Source organism: Lampetra fluviatilis, chromosome 7 (genome assembly GCF_964198595.1).
Source record: "Lampetra fluviatilis chromosome 7, kcLamFluv1.1, whole genome shotgun sequence".
Classification (NCBI taxonomy): domain Eukaryota; kingdom Metazoa; phylum Chordata; class Hyperoartia; order Petromyzontiformes; family Petromyzontidae; genus Lampetra; species Lampetra fluviatilis.
The window spans coordinates 15784520-15802924 of record NC_136281.1 but is presented as its reverse complement, the minus strand read 5'-3'; the positions used below and the strand labels follow the sequence as shown (position 1 = coordinate 15802924).

Sequence of the window (18405 nt, the reverse complement as noted above, 5' to 3'; positions counted from 1 at the left end):
GATGTTTCTTGTTCATGTTTTTGTTTTGTTGCGGTTGCACCTGAGTCAAGAGCCGCATGGCTCACAGGGGTATACCTAATAAATGAAACTAAATGAAAGAAAATAAATTCCAGGCACTGGCTCACGTCACTTCGATTAGCGCGGTCGGCTGTGTACGATGCGAAAGAAGTTCAACATACATACAGACATAATGTACTAACCGGCTCTGAACCCCTGACACACTAACACATACTGGCCAGCACGGCAAAGTATGTTCAAACATCCCCGATGACTGACACTGTGCGGGGAGGGGCCTTCATCCAGCAGTGGATTTCCAAAGTCCGTGGATTATTATGATTTTCAACATACGTACGTACGTACATCTAATCAATTCCAGATGAAGAGAGGAGATGAGCTGTGTGAATGTATCAAATGTGGTAATGGTCACATAAATCTATAGCAACAAACACGCCAATACTGTGTTTATGCAAACGAAACAGGACCTCAATGCACATCAATTAACTATGACATATATTCAATGGGGGCATCAATGACTCATCAATAATAAGTAAGTGATTGTTAGGTATTGGCTTCAAGGGTTATCATGGTTAATAAAAATACACGATTCATATCGTTTACAGCCCTTTGTCTATCAACCACCGGGTGAAGGCCTCTCTCTATGCCATCGTAATGGTTGTTTGACCATACTTCACCATACTCATCAGTGTGAGTTGATCAAAAGAGAGGGAAGGGGGGGGAACCCAGGACTGGTTTAGATATCACTCACCACTGACGATTTCTGTGGCCAAGATTAAAACTCAAGCATTGCTGGCAATTCATAAAGTAGCAAGCGAACCACTGCGCCCCGTATCATGGCTCACAAATAATCAAACGACACAGACAGTAGTCTCAGTTGTTACAAAATAAAGACGCAAATCTGTTCTCGAGTAACGTGGTAGTGGGCCATTTAACAAATTCACCCGCACAAGTTAATCACGGAGCCCAACAGCGCCTCTCGAAATGTCTAAGAAATCCACGAATGCATTGAAATACATTTATCTGAAAAATATGGGTGAAAGCAGCTAAATATCAAGGCTGTCAGAATCGTTCAATTGTTCACAAGCTTCGCTAAATCCACTGGGAGCCAGTCTCAGTGGTTAATGGTGTTTGACCGCTCATTTGTTATGGTCAAGCAGACATTTGTCCAATCGATATGTGGTGCTATAGCCAGTTTGTAAAAAAAGAAAAAAAATCAGGTATAGGGGACCATTACCCGGAATAAAAAGCATAGCCAATAATTTGAAAATAATTGTTCGGAACATTTTAATTAGTTTTCTGACTCACATCCCAGTCATACCAATAACAGGCAAGCACGCATCCCAGTCGAAGCTATGGTCTGCAATGCAGCATAGTTTTAAACATCGTGGAAAGAACCAATTCAAATACGACGTAAAATATCTGCGCACAGCATTGCCAAACTTTGGACAAATGCTGCAAACGAGCCCTGCTCATTAACATTTGACAAAAGTCGACATTTTCGCAAGCATGAATTTTCATGCAATTTCCTTCACTAGGGTTACGCAACCCCCATCAGCAAACACAAGGTTCAAATCAATTCGGGTCATTAAATCGTTACGTAAATAAATGCAATATGAACCCGCAGGGTTTTAATATAGCAAATCCTGTTAGCAGACAAAAGCAATACTGCAATATTTCTAAACTATGCTAAACGATACATAAATAATGTCAGACAAACTGAGGAATCTGGTTTCAGAGCTACTGCGGCAGCCTTCTGCAGTGGCTCTCAAGATTGCTGGGGTCAAGAACCCCTCACAGCCAAGGTCAAAGTGTAGTGGACTCTCCTTTGCCTTTGAGGTCCCCTTGATGATGTGTGAACCCCTGGGTAAAATCCTTAACATCTCAGAGCCCTGCCCCCTAACAATAACCCCTGATGATTTGCAAACGCGTGGTTAATACATTATCTTCAAGACGTTTGTGTACATTCCCATGCTTGTAGCATGGGAATGTAAACTTATTGGAAAATAACGTTTACCTTATTTTACTCATAATAACATAAAGCTGGGGGTGCCAATGTAAAAATAAAACAGTTTCGTGAAATTACATTAAAGGAAAATGCTACGGAATTGGGAAGTATGAATTATACACACGTGGATGTTTTGACGTCATCTTATTAACACTTTATTAAGAGCAAGCCAATACATGTCAAACAGCAATGTCTCAATGTAGAACTCCTATATCTATAATCCCCTGCATAAAATGCATTGTGCACCGCAAAGCAAGATGTAACCAAAGATGTGAGATCGCTCAAAGTTGAAACCGCAAGAGAGATCACTCAAAGTTGAAATCGCAAGAGAGATCACTCAAAGTTGAAACCGCAAGAGAAGCACACTAACAACGACCTTTAGCCAAGTACCACAACATTTATAATTGAACATCAGCTACTATTGTGCTTTCAATTTCTAGCAGCAGCAAGCAGAGTTTATTTTTACACAAAAACCCCCCCACAGTTTTCAAAACGTACATACTCGGCACCGACTGCTCTGCCAACATCACAGTGCATGAACAAGGACGAGACTGACTGAATGAACTTACTGACAGCTGTATACAAGAAAGTATGGTTTTCGAAGGGGGTTACAATATTCACTTTTCACGCAGTGTGCGTTTGGCCATTCAGACTCTCGCCGGAGGTATTTGAAGCCGCACACCGCATGTTCGAGCGTCTTCCGAGTGGGTCACATCGCACAAACACACGAGCAAGCGAGTAATGAAATGAAGTGCCTCCAAATGCCAAGTGAGGAAACAAACTTACAAAAGCAGTCAGCGGTCGTCAGTAAAGCAGTTCTTCGATATATTAACCGCCGTCAATATTCGCTGCTGCCGCAGCCATGCATCGGACATCATAAGCCGAGACAAATCAACCGCGTAGACGGGCAAAAAAGGTAGATTCATTGCCGATGGGTAATGAACCCAAAAATAACAAGCACGCATTACCCTGACTCATTCCCAGTGCATTTCTGTCAGATTATCTGAGCAGACGGAAGCACTGCCATACGTCCTGTAAAACCCATTAAAATGGATAATTTCTTCGAGGTTAACAGTTCTATTATAAAACATGGCAAAACGCTCTGCCCAGCAATGCATTTGAAAAACTGTTTTTGTACCTGTACACACACACACCCAAGCATCCAACGACCCTGAATAATTTACGTGTCGCGAGCTAACGACGGAACAAAAAAAGATGGGATTGGATTTCTGAATTTTAATGAACTCCAGGCCATGTCCAGAGTGTGCTTTTTTGTGCGCTCCGGGCACCAGCCACAATAGCTGACCTCCTGTCACTGCTTGGCCACTTAAGTCCCCGGTGTTCAACCGAGAGAGATTGAGCTTTTATAAAAGACACTGGCCCACTAAATGATTGAATTGAAATATGTTCAGGCTGGTTGAGCCTCATTTAAATATGACATTGTCGGCATTTCACAAAAAGATACGAGTCAATAAGGGCTCAGTACTTGACGAAAGCAATTGGACGCATACTCTTTGGTTTTTCCGGTAAAGTCACGTAGGTTAAATAAATAGATTAAATCACGACGTTTTGGAGGCAACACAAGCTTCCGTCTTCAGGTGGAACAGTCACAGCAAAATTACTGTATCATCTTGTATCATCTTGATACAGTAATTTTACTGTGACGGAGTATGAATCCTTGCAGTCACGAAAACTTCAAATCTAGAATCAATTGGACGCAGCAAGGTCAGATTTTGGTAATACGGTATAGTACGATTCATACACTTACCCCCCAAAACTTCTAAATTTGCACTGTAGAAAATTAGAAGACGTTACAATATTAGAGACCAAGTTCTTTTCTCCCCACTATTTATTTTGCAGATTTTTTTTAGAAGCAAGCAGCTGACAGGCGTGGCTGGGACTGTGGTACAGGGACGAGAGTTGGGGCGCTGTAATGCAAGGGCCATGGATTCAACGGTAACCTTTAGGGTGGCATCAAACATCAAACGTTGAGAGATCAATGTGAAAACCAAAACCTCGATGGGCTGCTTTGATTGGCCCAATAGAGAACGTCAGGTTTATACGAGACATGTTCAAGTCAGATGAACAGTGGTCAAAAATCAGGCTGTCTGCATGATGCAATCACCATGTATGGCGTGATGAAACAATGGGGCATCACTTAAAATTACTTCCGCCGAGGGCCCTCAGACAATGTTAGAAATTCCACTTTCCCAAAGTTGGGGGGGAGGGGGCAGCAATCCCCCGGTATAACCACTATTCACTTCCCACACAATGGTACTTATTTTATATACTCTGTAAGAATGATGGGTAGGGTCGATTCTCTAATTCATATGGATTCTTAACTTCATGATACATCCATCAAATTTCAAGTGTAAAAATATTTTCAATTCATATTTATTATATCCATTGAGTTCAGATTACCCCACCCGCCACTAGAGGCCGATCCGTTCACCAGAATGTAAAAAAAAATTCGACTCTTAAAGACAATCGCAGCCGAGAATCGTGACAATTTCATCGTAACAAATAAACAACTCAAATTTGGCTTAATGAGACATCACGGACTTCAAAAAATTCCACATTTCATGTACTTGCACCACATCCTGTATACGTAAGACATCAAAGTACATCATTTACAGCCCTTTGACAATCCACTGCTGCGTGAAGGCTTCCCCATACCATGTGTGTCATGGAGGTTGCTTGACCATATAACCACGCTGGTCAAAGTGGGTTTGGGGAAGTGGAGGTCTAAGACTGGTTTAGATATCACTCGCCCCCGAGTTAGCCATGACCGTCACGAGATCCATAGGGCAGTAGGCTAACCACTGTGCCACCCCTTCATTCCACTGTCTGTGTGTGTATATATATATCTGTAGAATTGGTCGTGTAGTACATGTGTATTTTTGTCACCACGGTACTTTGGTGTCCCAATAGAAGCATGTCATTAGATTATGTGGCACTACATTTCCAAAAAGTGTTCCCAATGCGTGTCTTTTCTATCTCATCAGCCACCGCTGCCATCGGCTCTACCAGGACAGCGTGTGCAACAAGCAACAAGCAACACGCAAATAATCTCTACCGAGTTGAAATTACACATTGAGCGAGGGGACAGGTGCCAAGGTTTTGTTGTACTCTTGCAGTACTCATAATTAGGTGTGCAAATTCTTTAGTACACAATACACGCAGAGAATGGCACGGGTCAGAATCAATGTTAAGTTCGTGTATTTTGTTTGGAATGGGTTCTTTATTTGACATCCAGCCACGAGAGGCTAAAATGTAAAGAACAAAAAATCATCTTGAACTGCATCGCAGCCCTGAATCGTGACAATTGAGCGAACCGCGAGCGGACGCGAATCGCTGTAACCGTACTGAAATATTTATTGTTGTTATAAATGAAATATTTAGTTAACATAATCAGCTCGGTGGGCCATTGGTCTATGGTTCCAAGTATGTTGGGTCCAGATCAAGCCTCAGCCCCTTTAAAATGTACTGAACAAGCATTACACTCTGTAACACGATTTTTGTCCCTGGGTAGTAAGTGTTATTTTTTTAATTAGTTATGCCTAAAAAGTATAGAAAATGTCTATTATTCCCTACAAACTTTGCTTTTGTGACCAGGACTTTATGGGAAGGAATGACACAAATGCACACCACGTTTTCTCATTGAAAATAGGTCAATTTCAAAATATCACTGTCCTGGTCACAAAAGCAAAGTTTGTGGGGAATAAGCCATTTTCTGTACTTTTGAGGCATAAGGAATTAGGACATAACACTTACTGCCCAGGGACAAAACACTTTTCTGTTAGACAGTGTAATCATACAAGAGTGGCTTCACTAATTTGCACGAAAGTAACTTATCCAAGGACATCATACAGGCGTATCCTTTGATTTACGAACGCTCGGTTTACGACATTTCACGTGAATGCCAATTGACAAATTATGGACAATTGTGATTAACGAAATCGAATTTCCGCTTGAGAAAAATTTCGCTACGGCCACGCGCCACGAGGTCACATAAGAAGCAGCCGGGAGGCTGTTTCATCCATCCGCGACATCGTCACGGTGTTGTCCCTGCAGAACAAGAGTCACATGCAAATCGTTTGTGGTGTTCCCTAAAAAGGTTAATTATTTTTGCTTTAAATTCATTCATATTCAATCGTTTTAATATTAACATCGTCTAATATTATTTTTGTACTGTAAAAAGTGGTATAGGTGTATTTTATTTTCAAGGTAGGAGTAGAGTTGGAATGACTGTCCAAAACACATCCCGTTTTGTCATTAAAAGGAAAAAAGACATTTCAGATTAACGACATTTCTTTTAAGCGTGTTTTTGAAGAACGCATCCCTTTCGTAAATCGAGGGATACCTATACATACTGGAAGGCCGTAATATGCTGTAATGCAGCAAATGTAATTATCCCTGAATTACTAAATGTTCGGTCTATTAGTGGCAGATTAATGCCTCCACGACCAGCCGGCAGGATTCTCCTCTGCGATAAACTTCGAGGCATTACAAACCATATGGATGATAACGATGCTAATGACTATAGGGGTACAAAATAAGCTTGTGCAATTACATTTTCCCTTTGAAAATATAGTTAATGGTGTTTTTATAATGTAACTAGCTCAAATAAAAAAACATGTGAAGATTAAAAAAATATATTTTTATAATTTTCTTGCTGCTGAGATTGTCCAAGAACTCGGCAGCATGCTTGCATATTCTTTGAAAAAAACTAATGTCTCATTGCACTTGTGAGTTTGACGGTTGAAAATGATCTTTGAACACAATAATGAGTGCAGCAGCAGCAGCAGCAGCAGCAGAATTTTACAGTTAGTCGTTTAATTAAATCAATAAAGTGTGTTTTTTTACTCCACAATGTTGTCTGGACAGTGGCTTAACATTCTATGAGGTATCATGTCAATTCAATTCATTTTAAAGAGCCCATAAGTTTCATATTCTTGGTTCTTTCGGTAAAATCACGTAGAAGGGAAACAATAAAATAATAAAAATATAAAAAATAAAATTCTCACGACGTTTCGACTGCAACACAAGCAATCATCATCAGGTGGAAAATCCACAGCAAGAACAATTTTTCTTGCAAGAATTTTTTTTCTTGCTGTGGATTTCCCACCTGATGATGATTGCTTGTGTTGCAGTCGAAACGTCGTGAGAATTTTATTGTTTCATATTTTTATTATTTTAATGTTTCCCTTCTACGTGACTTTACTGAAAGAACCAAGAATATGAATCCCTGCAGTCACGAAAGCTTTAAATCAAAGCCCATAAGTTTTTTCCCCCCCCACTGGTTTTAAAACATGACACATCATACGGCAAAGATGTTCTTTGCAAAGGTCAGACTGGTGAATGGTTCTAGAGTGCAGTAAACTAAAATCAACATCATCAAGACCATAATCAATCCGTGACTCATCCATTTGGTGCCATGCCAGCCCCCTGGCCGCTATGCCCCATTCGGGGCCCGCGACGGGCATCATCCACCACGATGAAGGCCTCCCCAAAGTTGTCATCTCTTATGAGCCTACGATGTAATAACACCGAAAGTACAGAGTTAAAATCTTAACAACAACAACGGTTCTCGAGAGGTACAACAACAACAAAAATGCAATCTGGCATTCAAAAAAGTGAGTGGCTATCAGTGCATGAGGGCAACGTTACTCTTCTTGGCAGTGCATGGAGGACTAAATACCCATTGAAGGCCACGTGAAAGTAATTTTTAGAAATTTCTTCCATAACAAGTTTTATATGGCACGCATATAAACACCGAGCTGACAGATGCATTATGTATTGGTAGCACGAGAGCAGGAAATAGCGGGGCTGCACCAGCCAATGGCTGAAACATATTATTTTTGATAAAACAAAAACATGAGCTCACATGAGTGCACTTTGACTACGGAATATAATACTGCTCTACTCATTTGCGTGATTAAGCACAAAAACCAATTGCTTCCTCAGGACAGCTTCTGCCATCGCATGATCAAATCAAGCTCGTGTGCACATATGAATGTTCTCAGTTCGTCGCATGAACGTAATAACGCAAAAAAACCTGAAATCTCCCAATGTCAAATTTTGAGTGCCAAAAGACAAACAGAATCACACGGTTGAGCCACCGCAAATCCACTTAGAATAATATTTATACGCGTACAATCAAGAACGCTTAAACTGCCCCCACTATCTGGATGGAGGGTCGCATTTGTTATTTTAAATCCCAAGCGAATACCACGGCATTCGGATACCAATGTCACATGGCCGTGTATCATCAATGAGTCATGAAGAATTCAATCGAAGGCAGTCAGTCTATTGTCAACAAACTGGAAAATAATTAAATACGTGCACAACCCTTTATATTCTTAGGTTTTTTCGGTAAAGTCATGTAGGTAACAAATTAAAATTAATAAAAGTACCGAAAAAACCTAAGAATATGAATCCTTGCAGTCACGAAAGCTTCAAATCTAGAATCAACCCTTCATAGTCAATCCACCGCTGTATGAGAGCCTCCTCATGTCGTGGGGCTCGTGGGGGTTACTTGACCATACTTCACCGCAAACAGGTTAGTACGGGGGGTGAGTGAAGGCGGGACAAACAGACGTTAGGATATAGTGGTCTCTGGTGAAAACGAGACCCATGCAAGCAGCCTACAGCACCTGTTTAATGAGTGGTAGTCACCCATCTATATCCAGGCTCAAGCCAGCTTAGTTTCTGAGATCTGACAAAGATTGAGTGCATTTCAGATGATTTGGTCATATGCAATTAAATACACAAGGGTGGATTGAGTCAATAACCAAGACACTGCGGTGACGTATTGCACATGCATCTAACACAATAAAAACTGTGGCTTTATAATTTAACTGCCAAAACACGTTTGTTATTTGTCATGTTGCCTTTCAGAACAAAAAAAATGTGAACAAAAATCGAACAAATTCCTACAGTATAAACTATGACATTAATGCCATCATTAGCATTGTAAATGCAGATTTCATGCAAATGATAAGAGAGACGTGCAAACTTTCAAATTAACCAATATCATCAGTCTGCTAAATGAGATATATCTGCATAATTAGTGGTATCAGAGGGAACCTGTGCTTGCTGTCAAGCATTTACACTAATTGACCGTAGCAATTACCACCACAGGCAAAAAGAAGTAAGGTAGTGTTTAAAATCTAGAGACGACAACGGAAAGATGCAACTAATCATTCTGCCCCTCACTCACCATGCAGAGGAGTGAAGATGAATGGCAGGCACGGCCCCTGCAGGCAAGAGATCAAACAGAACCAACCTTTTGTCGGGGATGCACAGACAGGTGAGATCACCTCCTTCCATGTCTGCTCACAAAGGGACCAAGTGGAGGCATTCCTGATTGGCGAGCAGATCCGATGCTGGGAGCAGCTGCACGCTCCGCCCCGATGGCCAACGAAATAAAAACCGGACAACGCGGTGGCGACACTTCGCCCGCCACGGTGGTCGCGCCGTCTCGGCTGCAGGACGTGCCCCCCCCCACCCCCCGTGAGGAGCGCGGAGGGAGAAGGCAGGGACCGTGCTCGAGCAGCTCTCCCTCTGCGCCAACGACGCCGGCCACATTCCGCGCAGGCCGCGCGCTTTCAAATTGTGCGTGGGCTGAGCTCTCTGCAGCACGCAGCACGCACCTCACCCCCACCACCGCCGCCCCCCCCCCCAAGGAGCGGTCACAGAGGAGCGCGCGCGCGCTCGTTGTTTCACGCACGAGCATTTGCATCCCGGCCCTCGTGCATTCGATCACAGCGGGGCTTGCGGTGCCACCATGCACGGCGAGCGCGGGGCTCCGGCGCGTCCCCCTTGCTCAAGTTTGCTTGGACGCCTTTGCGAGCGTTTGCCGAAAACTGGCTAAGCCCCTCGACGCATGCGGAGAGCGTGCTGTGCGGTGGCGAATGCAAGCAAGGGCAACAACGTGGTCAGCGGTGCTGCGCGTGTCCAAGCTAATATTACTATCCATAAGCAAAATAATTAAAGCGACATGCAATAAAAATGATTCATGTCATTTGAAGCATGTCGTTTAAACGAGATGTGTATTAACCGTGAAAGCAGAAACAAATTCATCAAAAGCATTCTTTTATCCCTTAGGGAGCTTATCATGGAATTCAATTTTTGCCAAATTTCAATCGTCTTCAAAGTGCTGCCTCTGGGACTTTCTCTGCAAACGATTCGGCAATTTTATAGCCATAGACATTCATTCATAGACATTCATTCACCAGATTCCTTTTCCTTCCAAGAGAAAACCCCCACCACCCCCCACTGCCACTGCACCCCCACTAATCTTAACCAGCGGCCTTGCTGGGCCAAGGGTAACTCCCCCCCCCCACCTTCCCTCCCCTCCTCCCAGTGACGTGGAGTCCCATAATGACGTCACTGTCACATCGGTAAGAGCGCTGCCGTGAATACGGAACACCCTTCATTAACTTATACCGCCATCACAGTTGGTTAAGCCCATCCAATTTGTGGGCAATCTCTATTAATGTTTCCTCCTTCACATTTCACGCGTTCCCTTGGCGCACGAGACGTAAGCCGACCGAGATTTCTGGACCACTCCCCGCGGGTAGAGCGTCCACAGAAGCTATTTATTTGACACTAACAAATTCAGCAAAGCAATTTTATCGTCAAGACCTCTGCCCCTGGCATTAAGCAATAACAAAAATTAGGAGGGAGTGGTTAAGACGATGGGAGCAGTAAAAACCAAGCTATTGCATTGGTAATTAAAGTGATACATTAATTGCATCGATGATGGGAGAGCACGTTTGGTGAAAAATGAACGTTTGCTTTAAGAAGGTTCAGACGCCTTCATATTTTGTAACAGAAGCTGCTGTACACGCTTCAAGAGCAGTGGTGGCCACGCATATAACAGGACACGTGAAATGCAAGGGATTATTATTTAATATTCACCATGGCAGGGTGTGGACAGATTTGTGAACTGTGCATGTGGTTTGAAGGGAGGGGGGGGAATGATTATGGATTAATCATGCTCGTCAAAAACAGGAGCGCCATCTCTAACGGATTTCTGTGCGTGTGCCGACCAATTAGCACAACCAGGACTCTGTGGCAACGGTGCGTGCGAAATTATCCAATTTCTCTCACATGAATCGGCGCGAAAGAAGCCCCGCGTGTGGTTAACGAAGCCAGTAAGATACACACGTGAAACGGATATTAACCGCACCGGGAAACAATGATGATGAGGTTTATGGAATTCTGAGCGACCACCGTCCGGGCTTCCTTGCAGCGTGCGGTGCCGGCACTTGGCAAGCAGCATTCTAAGCCGCCCAGAGATAGATGAGCCTAAAGAAGGATCACTAATGAGTGCCCTTGTTATGAGGTTGCCTGACCCCGGCATGCTGGCGTTAGGTGGGATTATGTATGCACAAGGGAATCTTCTGACTGATAGTCATTGCAATTCTCTCTTGATGGATGCAATGCATCAACTAGGAAAACTGCATTCACTGCAGGTTATTGCAACGCAAGGTATTTTTTTGGTAAATTATTTTTTTATTGATCCAACCACGGTGGGAGGGTGTAGAACTTCCGCAACAGGCGAGTGGTGCATAGTGGGATAGGCGGCTCGGACAATCAATGTGGACGTGTCGGACCGTAGCGTTGTGTGGTACGTGCGCAAGATCCCTTCTCGTCGGGGAAGGAAGCAACGCAAGGTATTTAGTTTCAACTTAAAACCACATTTTTTCCTCCATAGTATTTTCAATTATACTATCATACAATGCTGTGCAGCATTTGAATGTCTGAGTTTTTTGTGGATTTCATGAATACATGATGAGGAAATTTGAGTTTCTGTTGGTATTTTCCAAAGGTACCAATTAACTTGAAAGACCTCTGCAAGATTGAATGAACAACAATTTGTTAAACTTGGCACAGCTACAAGAAAAAAAAAAGCCTTGGGCAGAAATCGCGTATGAAATTTCATCTAAAGATGTGACATTTAATAAAAAGCGTGGGGGAAAACAACAAAAAATCGAAAAAAATCCAGGGACATGAGAACATACATTAAATGCTTAACAAAGTATTTGATATCTCCATCATTACCTTACCTAGTGCTGCATGGATTTTACAAGCTCCCTCCACCGCATGGGGTTTTTTTGTCGTCCGTGAGTTCAAATAATATTTGTTGCTTAGGCCACGAAGTCCATAGGCAGCACCAATGATTCGCTTTACTTTCCAAAAAAGGCACTGCCAACCCACTGCATGTTCTTCTCCAGAAACACGGGACTACATTTGCGCATCAAGAGATGAGGTTGAGATGCCGACATTTCATTTTAGCTAATTCAGGGACCTTTCCTGCGAGCACGGTAATGCAGCGTCAATTGAAGCAACAGCAAACCCTGCCAGAGGCTATGGCTTTGTGATGGACGTCCCCGCTATTTGCAATGAAATTGACATTTTATTTTAAAGCTTGCTGCCTCTCCTAACACTGTGCATACACACAGAAATATCACTACACCCTCTACACACACACACGCCCCCTCTACACAAAGGTCTAATTTAATATACTATATCTGATTTTCCGAGTCGAACTTTTAACGTGAATTTTTGTAAAATGTCCTGGGTCGCTGATAAATTATACAATGTAATCTTGATGATGTCTCGATGGATACATTTCAAAGCGATTGCTAGACTCATCAAGTCGTTGATAGTGAAATCATTTTCATGTGAGAAAGACGTCAGCTAAAAAAAAACCCGACAAAATAAAAGTTGACATTCATTCTTTGATCTGAAAATTACGTCAGCGGCTGAACTCGTTGACCGAGGCAGGAAATAATTGATCTTTAATGAGTAATACGTGCACAACAACGTACGTGCATTACAATGATTATGTGGAAATAGAATACCATCAAGGATGACGACCCATTCCTCAGAGCCACAAAAGTCATTGTGTTTAGACAAAGTATACTTCATTCATTTGTTTGACACCCAGTAAAGGATGACTCGATGCTACGACGTGAATGAAAAACACACGCGCAGTAATGAAATGCTACAACAGGAGCAGCTGCAGCTACTGAAAGCGATTTCATAAATATTACATCCGACTTCCGGGCTTAGTGGAATAGGGGAGAATGTGAAGGGTGTGGCTGTGTGCAGCCAAGATGTTGATGTATTCTAGATTAGAAGTTTTCGTGACTGCAAGGATCCATACTCTTTGGTTTTTTCGGTAAAGTCACGTAGGTAAAAAATAAAAAAATATAAATAAAAATTTAGTTGTTTTCATTTAAAATTTCTTTTATTTTTTACCTACGTGACTTTACCGAAAAAACTAAAGAGTAAAGATGTTGATGGTTCACACCACCGAAGCCACAGCTTATTAGCTGGATCCCTACCCTGCTTGTGCTGTGGATACAAAATATAAACAACCCGATTCATTTTGCATTACAATGTGTACACAATTAGAATACGACACGAATATTTCGTTCCATAAAAACTATATTATAGAAATAAAAGGAATGCCAATCCATGGATTTTTAAACACCTCTCCATATCCGGTTAGTAGTGGGATTAGTTTGACCATACTTCACCACGTTGGTTAATAGACGTTGGCAAAGGAGGGACCACCGATGACTGGTTCAGATACACCCTCGCCACTTACGTCACCCGCGATTTGGGATTCCAACTCGGGCTCCGGGTGGTTCATCAAGCAGCGGCTAACCACTTTGGCACCGCTCGCCGTGGACATTCAGCACACCGTGCATTACACATCAAGAGTGCGTCAGTGCTCCGCTTTGAAATCCTCTTCTGCGTTGTGCGCGCTCGCGCACAACACTGCGCGTCGCTACGTCTGGCAACATATACTCGCTGGCTTCCCTTTCAGCCAACCCAACACCCCCTAATCCATCTTTACTCCCCACTCCAAATTTATCTGCACTTTATCAAATTCCACTACAGAGATAGCTCCTAACGGCTGCAATCCACCAAATGAGCACATCAGCCCCCCTTTTCTCCCTACCCCCACGAATAACCGCCCCCTCCCCCCCCCCCCAAAAACCGAATCTTCATTCCGTGTAACGCATGCTGGGGGAACGATTCAATTTAGCTGCTGCAGCAGCAGCTATGATTAAATAAAGCAAGACAGACTAAAAGGAGTTTTAGACTGCACATCACAAGTAAAACGTAATATCGCACATGTCACGCGACCACAATTATTATACCCAACAGTCTTGTTTTGTTGGGAAAAATCAGACATGATTGTACAGCACAGTGCTGGGTTTAATCCCTTCGGACGCAACACAAAGGTTCTGTGCTCATCCTCCATCTGCCCTCTTCAAGCTTCTTATCAGTAATTACACTGAACAACACAAATCATCTAAAGGAATTGAAAGGCTGCGGCCAATGAGGGTTGGGATTGGAGGGAAGGGGGGGGGTATATGCTTCGTGGACGGAAAGAGGAGCGGGTGGAGTTGGGTATCTTTAACTCCTGCTGCACATCATGAGTGTGCCTCCTCCGAGTTGGCAACTCGTCGGGTTACGCACTCCGAAATAAATTCGCTCCCGGAAGACCGCGTGGCTGATGGGACGTTTGTCAAAAAAATAATTGCACCGAATTTATTTTTTTCCGAAGGGACAGATAACGGAAGAAGGTGTTTCGTCTGATTGTTTATTGTCTTGTTTATATTCTGCTGCACAATGACGCTCGGTGATTAAGTTGCGTTCCGTGCGAGAGAGAGCTTCAAAGTGCTCTGACCGACAGGGAGTAGATCTCTCATGGGACATTGCCTCTGTGGGGGATAATGACTCAGTTTAACACGTAAGCTCATTGCATTGTTTGCATTTTAAATACATTATATTAGTTATCACTGATAGACTGGTTCCAACAACAATGGAAAGCGCATATACTGTATTCGTAGTTTTAAACCAATTATTTGCGCTAACTCATCCATTTTGCTGTAAAGCTACAGGGGGAAACGAAAAAACGTCAGAATTGGATACACTCCGTGGAGCGTGCAGTGCACGATGAACCCATCAATCCGAGTTCAACATCCGGCCACGGCTCACATCAATGGCGTGTGATATTTGGAATGGTCCTGACCGCCTCTCCCCACTGACCAGCGTGTTTGAGGCACGGTCAAACAACCCGCAAGCCCGCCGTGTCGGTCGTGCGGGAGGCACTTCATCTAGCAGTGGATTTGACGTCCAAGCTGCGAATTATATACGCCGCTTGACTGGTGTCCCGATAACGTGATGGGGGCGGCGGTCGATGTGCGTCACGGCACCACCGACCACACCAAGCACTGGGATTTTTTGCGCACAGCGTTGAAATGCGGTGTTTTTTTTCTGGAAGACTTTGCTGTTTTTTCCCAGGATTTTTGCTGTTGCGTGTAGTCACTTTAAGATGTTTCTTGTTTTTATTTTGTTGCGGTTGCACCCGAGTCAAGAGCCGCAAACTGAAAAGCTCGTGGTGCGCACTCGCGACACGCGGGGGGGGGGGGCTTGCGAAGCGAGATAGAGAGCCCCCCCCGCCCCCAAAAAGAGCAGGGAGTCATGCCGAATATAAACTAGTTGTAAGCATGTAATGTACATCCCCCCCGTAAGGCAGGGGGAAGCCTACAACGCCTGATTGATACAAGCGAGTCTCTGTTGCAGATGCGTGATTAATCACCGGCGGTGTGATTTGCGCGACGCTCACCGGAGCGCACTTACGTCTGAAGTGTACGGTACACGCGTCACGCACATGGGGTACATCTATTAGCAAACTCGACTTGAGATTACCTTTAAATATTGAGATTCTGTTGAAAACACAAAGGTCAACAACAGTGTCTGCCATCAAAGAGAGAGAAAAGACCAGTTAAAAAAATTACGTATTATCGTTACGTAGGTGTTCCAGTTTACAAGCATTTACATTAAAACAGATTATATTGGATACACAAAAGTCAACAATGTCTCTGCCACCAAAGAGAACAAAAAACTAGTTTTAAACGTGACCTATTATCGTTACGTAGGTGTTCCAGTTTACAAGCATTTACATTAAAATACTCCACACGTGATCATTTGTGGTTCATCCTCGTAACATTCTGACAAGGCCTGACAGTCTGAAATATCTGGACAATAACCATGATAACTATGGTTATGACAGAGTACATTTCTTTTGCTTTCCTTCGTGGGAGATAAATATATAGACGACTCCTGCCCTCCACTCCAAACGAAACCTCTTTACACCAACTTCCCCCAAGGCCTCTTCTCCATAAAAAAGAATCACACAACACTTGGGATTAGGAAATGGGCTCGTGACACCAGATAACAGGGGTTCCCGCTCACAAAAGACTCCGTTGTAGTGATGATAAAAAAAAGACAAGGCATTACACGGAGATAAGAAAACCGGGCGATGCTTACAGTGTAGCACGTGTAAAAGAGAACGTGTAAGGAGCCAATAACACGGGAAGGAATAACAGAAAAAAATGAACCCTACAGAACACTGCAGTATCTGCTGCATATATCTAGATATATACCGGAGCCACAGAGATTAGGATAATGAAAGCGGGACACGCTTACTCGACAGAGTCATGAATTATCCCGCAGCCGAGCTTACACTGATTTCACCTGCCGTGCGTGCTGTCTCACTCTATTTAATCATTTCTCTCCGACCCCACTGTTTCTGCTGACCCGCGCAACCAGAGGAGCGCGCACCACGGAACGTGCGCTCATATTGCTAATGTGCCGAGGGTTTTTGTTGTGTGCGTGTGTGTGTGAGCGGTCTCGGTCAGTCGACCCGTGGCACCTGCTGGGTCTGCCCCGTGACCTCCTGCCAGCAGGCGTTCGACACTTCACGTGGTCTCAAGGTGCACATGGCCTGGCACAAGCGTCGTGGTGACGTCACCGCCACTTAGTGGCGAATGACGGTTGTTGTTGTGGTGTGCGCGCATGCCTCTCACAGCGCTCGAGTGTGTGTGTCCCCCCCGCCCGCCCCCCCCCGTCTGTAACCCAGACGGCAGACTGCTGCTGCTGGTTAAGGTGCACACCTATGCCAATGTTGGGCCACATTGAAAAAATAAAGAAATAACTAAAATCAGCTCCCACGTTTTCTGGATTATTAGACACGCTTTTCTTATTGTCTGGTACAATTGACAAAGTCAAAAACATTCATCAATGACATTGCCTTAAAATAAAGCGTGCATAAAATAGGGTACGCTTTGGGCAATGGCCGTTCCTTAGAGCACAAATTGGAAGGGTCGTTGCCAGAAATGTCACCGATTATATATTTGTTTCTTTTGAGACAATATTATGGACGGATGTTTTGAGCTTTGTGTTCGTTTGTTAATTGTGCTTGCTGCACCATTGTGAACGCAGCTTTTCACTATAATCAATTACCTGGCGAGCATAGTTGGCTATGGCCAGATTTGTGCAACGTCACTGACACCGGGTGCAAGTTCAGGGGTGTGCGGCCGATTTTCCTGGAGGGTGTCATGATCCAGACAATGCGTCAGCAATATAAAAACCATGACGAAAAACCGTTCGTAAAAAAACCCAGCATTGATCGCAAGTCAATAGGGTTTTTACTCCACACCGAGCTAAATAGAAAATTCATTTGGCCGTCGAACAATTCGCAAAGGATGCGGGTGAGCTCTCGCAAAACCCGCGGAGGAAATGGGTGTGCGCAGGGCACAATGCGAATGGCACGGCACGCGCAATTAACCGTTGCGCTTTGATGAAGCTCGTCGCTCTGCATCAAAGGAAAAAAACGCGGTGCATTTTTATTCGTTTGCATATTCCGTATGTATACTGTTTGAGTCGACACCCCCCCCCCCTTCATATTGACACCTTGTGTTTGCTGCATATGTGGGTAAATCCAGAAACGCTTCACGGATAATGTCTCCCTCACCTACCCACCCACCCTCCTTTTTCGGCAGAGTAATGTGTAGGAAGATAAAAAATGAGGAACGGAAAAAAAACCACACACAACGATGTACACATCATACACGCCTCTTCCAGTTCATGAAAAAGCAAGTTATACAGGATACAAACCCCAGTGACAAGGAACAAAACTTTTTTTATAAACCTCTAAGATCGCTACGGCGTGGATATTTGTTTATTTCCTCCAGCAAGGGAATGACAAAGCATTGCTAATTATTATTATCATCATCATACAGCATTAGTGTATAGTTGAAACGATGGAACGATTGCAATACTCTATTTGCGACGTGCGCTTCATAGATAGCACGAGCTAAGACGGGGAAAGTGAAGGATAGGCTCGTGTCCCCGATGGCCTCTCACCACTCGATCCCCCAAAGCGGACCCGTGCCAAATGCTCTCATTCCATAGTAACATTTCAAATCAACCTCCAACAGATCGATAAAATAATGTGCACTTCCAAAATAACATTGTGATCTCACATCAACAGTGGCACAATCAAA

At 43.6% G+C, this 18405-nt stretch overlaps 1 protein-coding gene across 2 annotated transcripts in view; it reads right to left on the bottom strand.

Moving 5' to 3' along the window:
• LYST (lysosomal trafficking regulator) overlaps positions 1–18405 on the bottom strand; it is a 139527-nt gene that overhangs the window by 89333 nt on the left and 31789 nt on the right. Inside the window, exon 1 of one of the 2 annotated variants that reach the window (XM_078858665.1) lies at positions 9312–9533. The exons of the other annotated variant lie outside the window; for it this stretch is intronic. Coding sequence (XP_078714791.1) covers positions 9312–9355 — 44 coding nt within the window. The 5' untranslated portion in view covers positions 9356–9533. Of the gene's footprint in view, positions 1–9311; positions 9534–18405 lie in introns of those variants that run through there. 2 annotated transcript variants of the gene reach the window in all.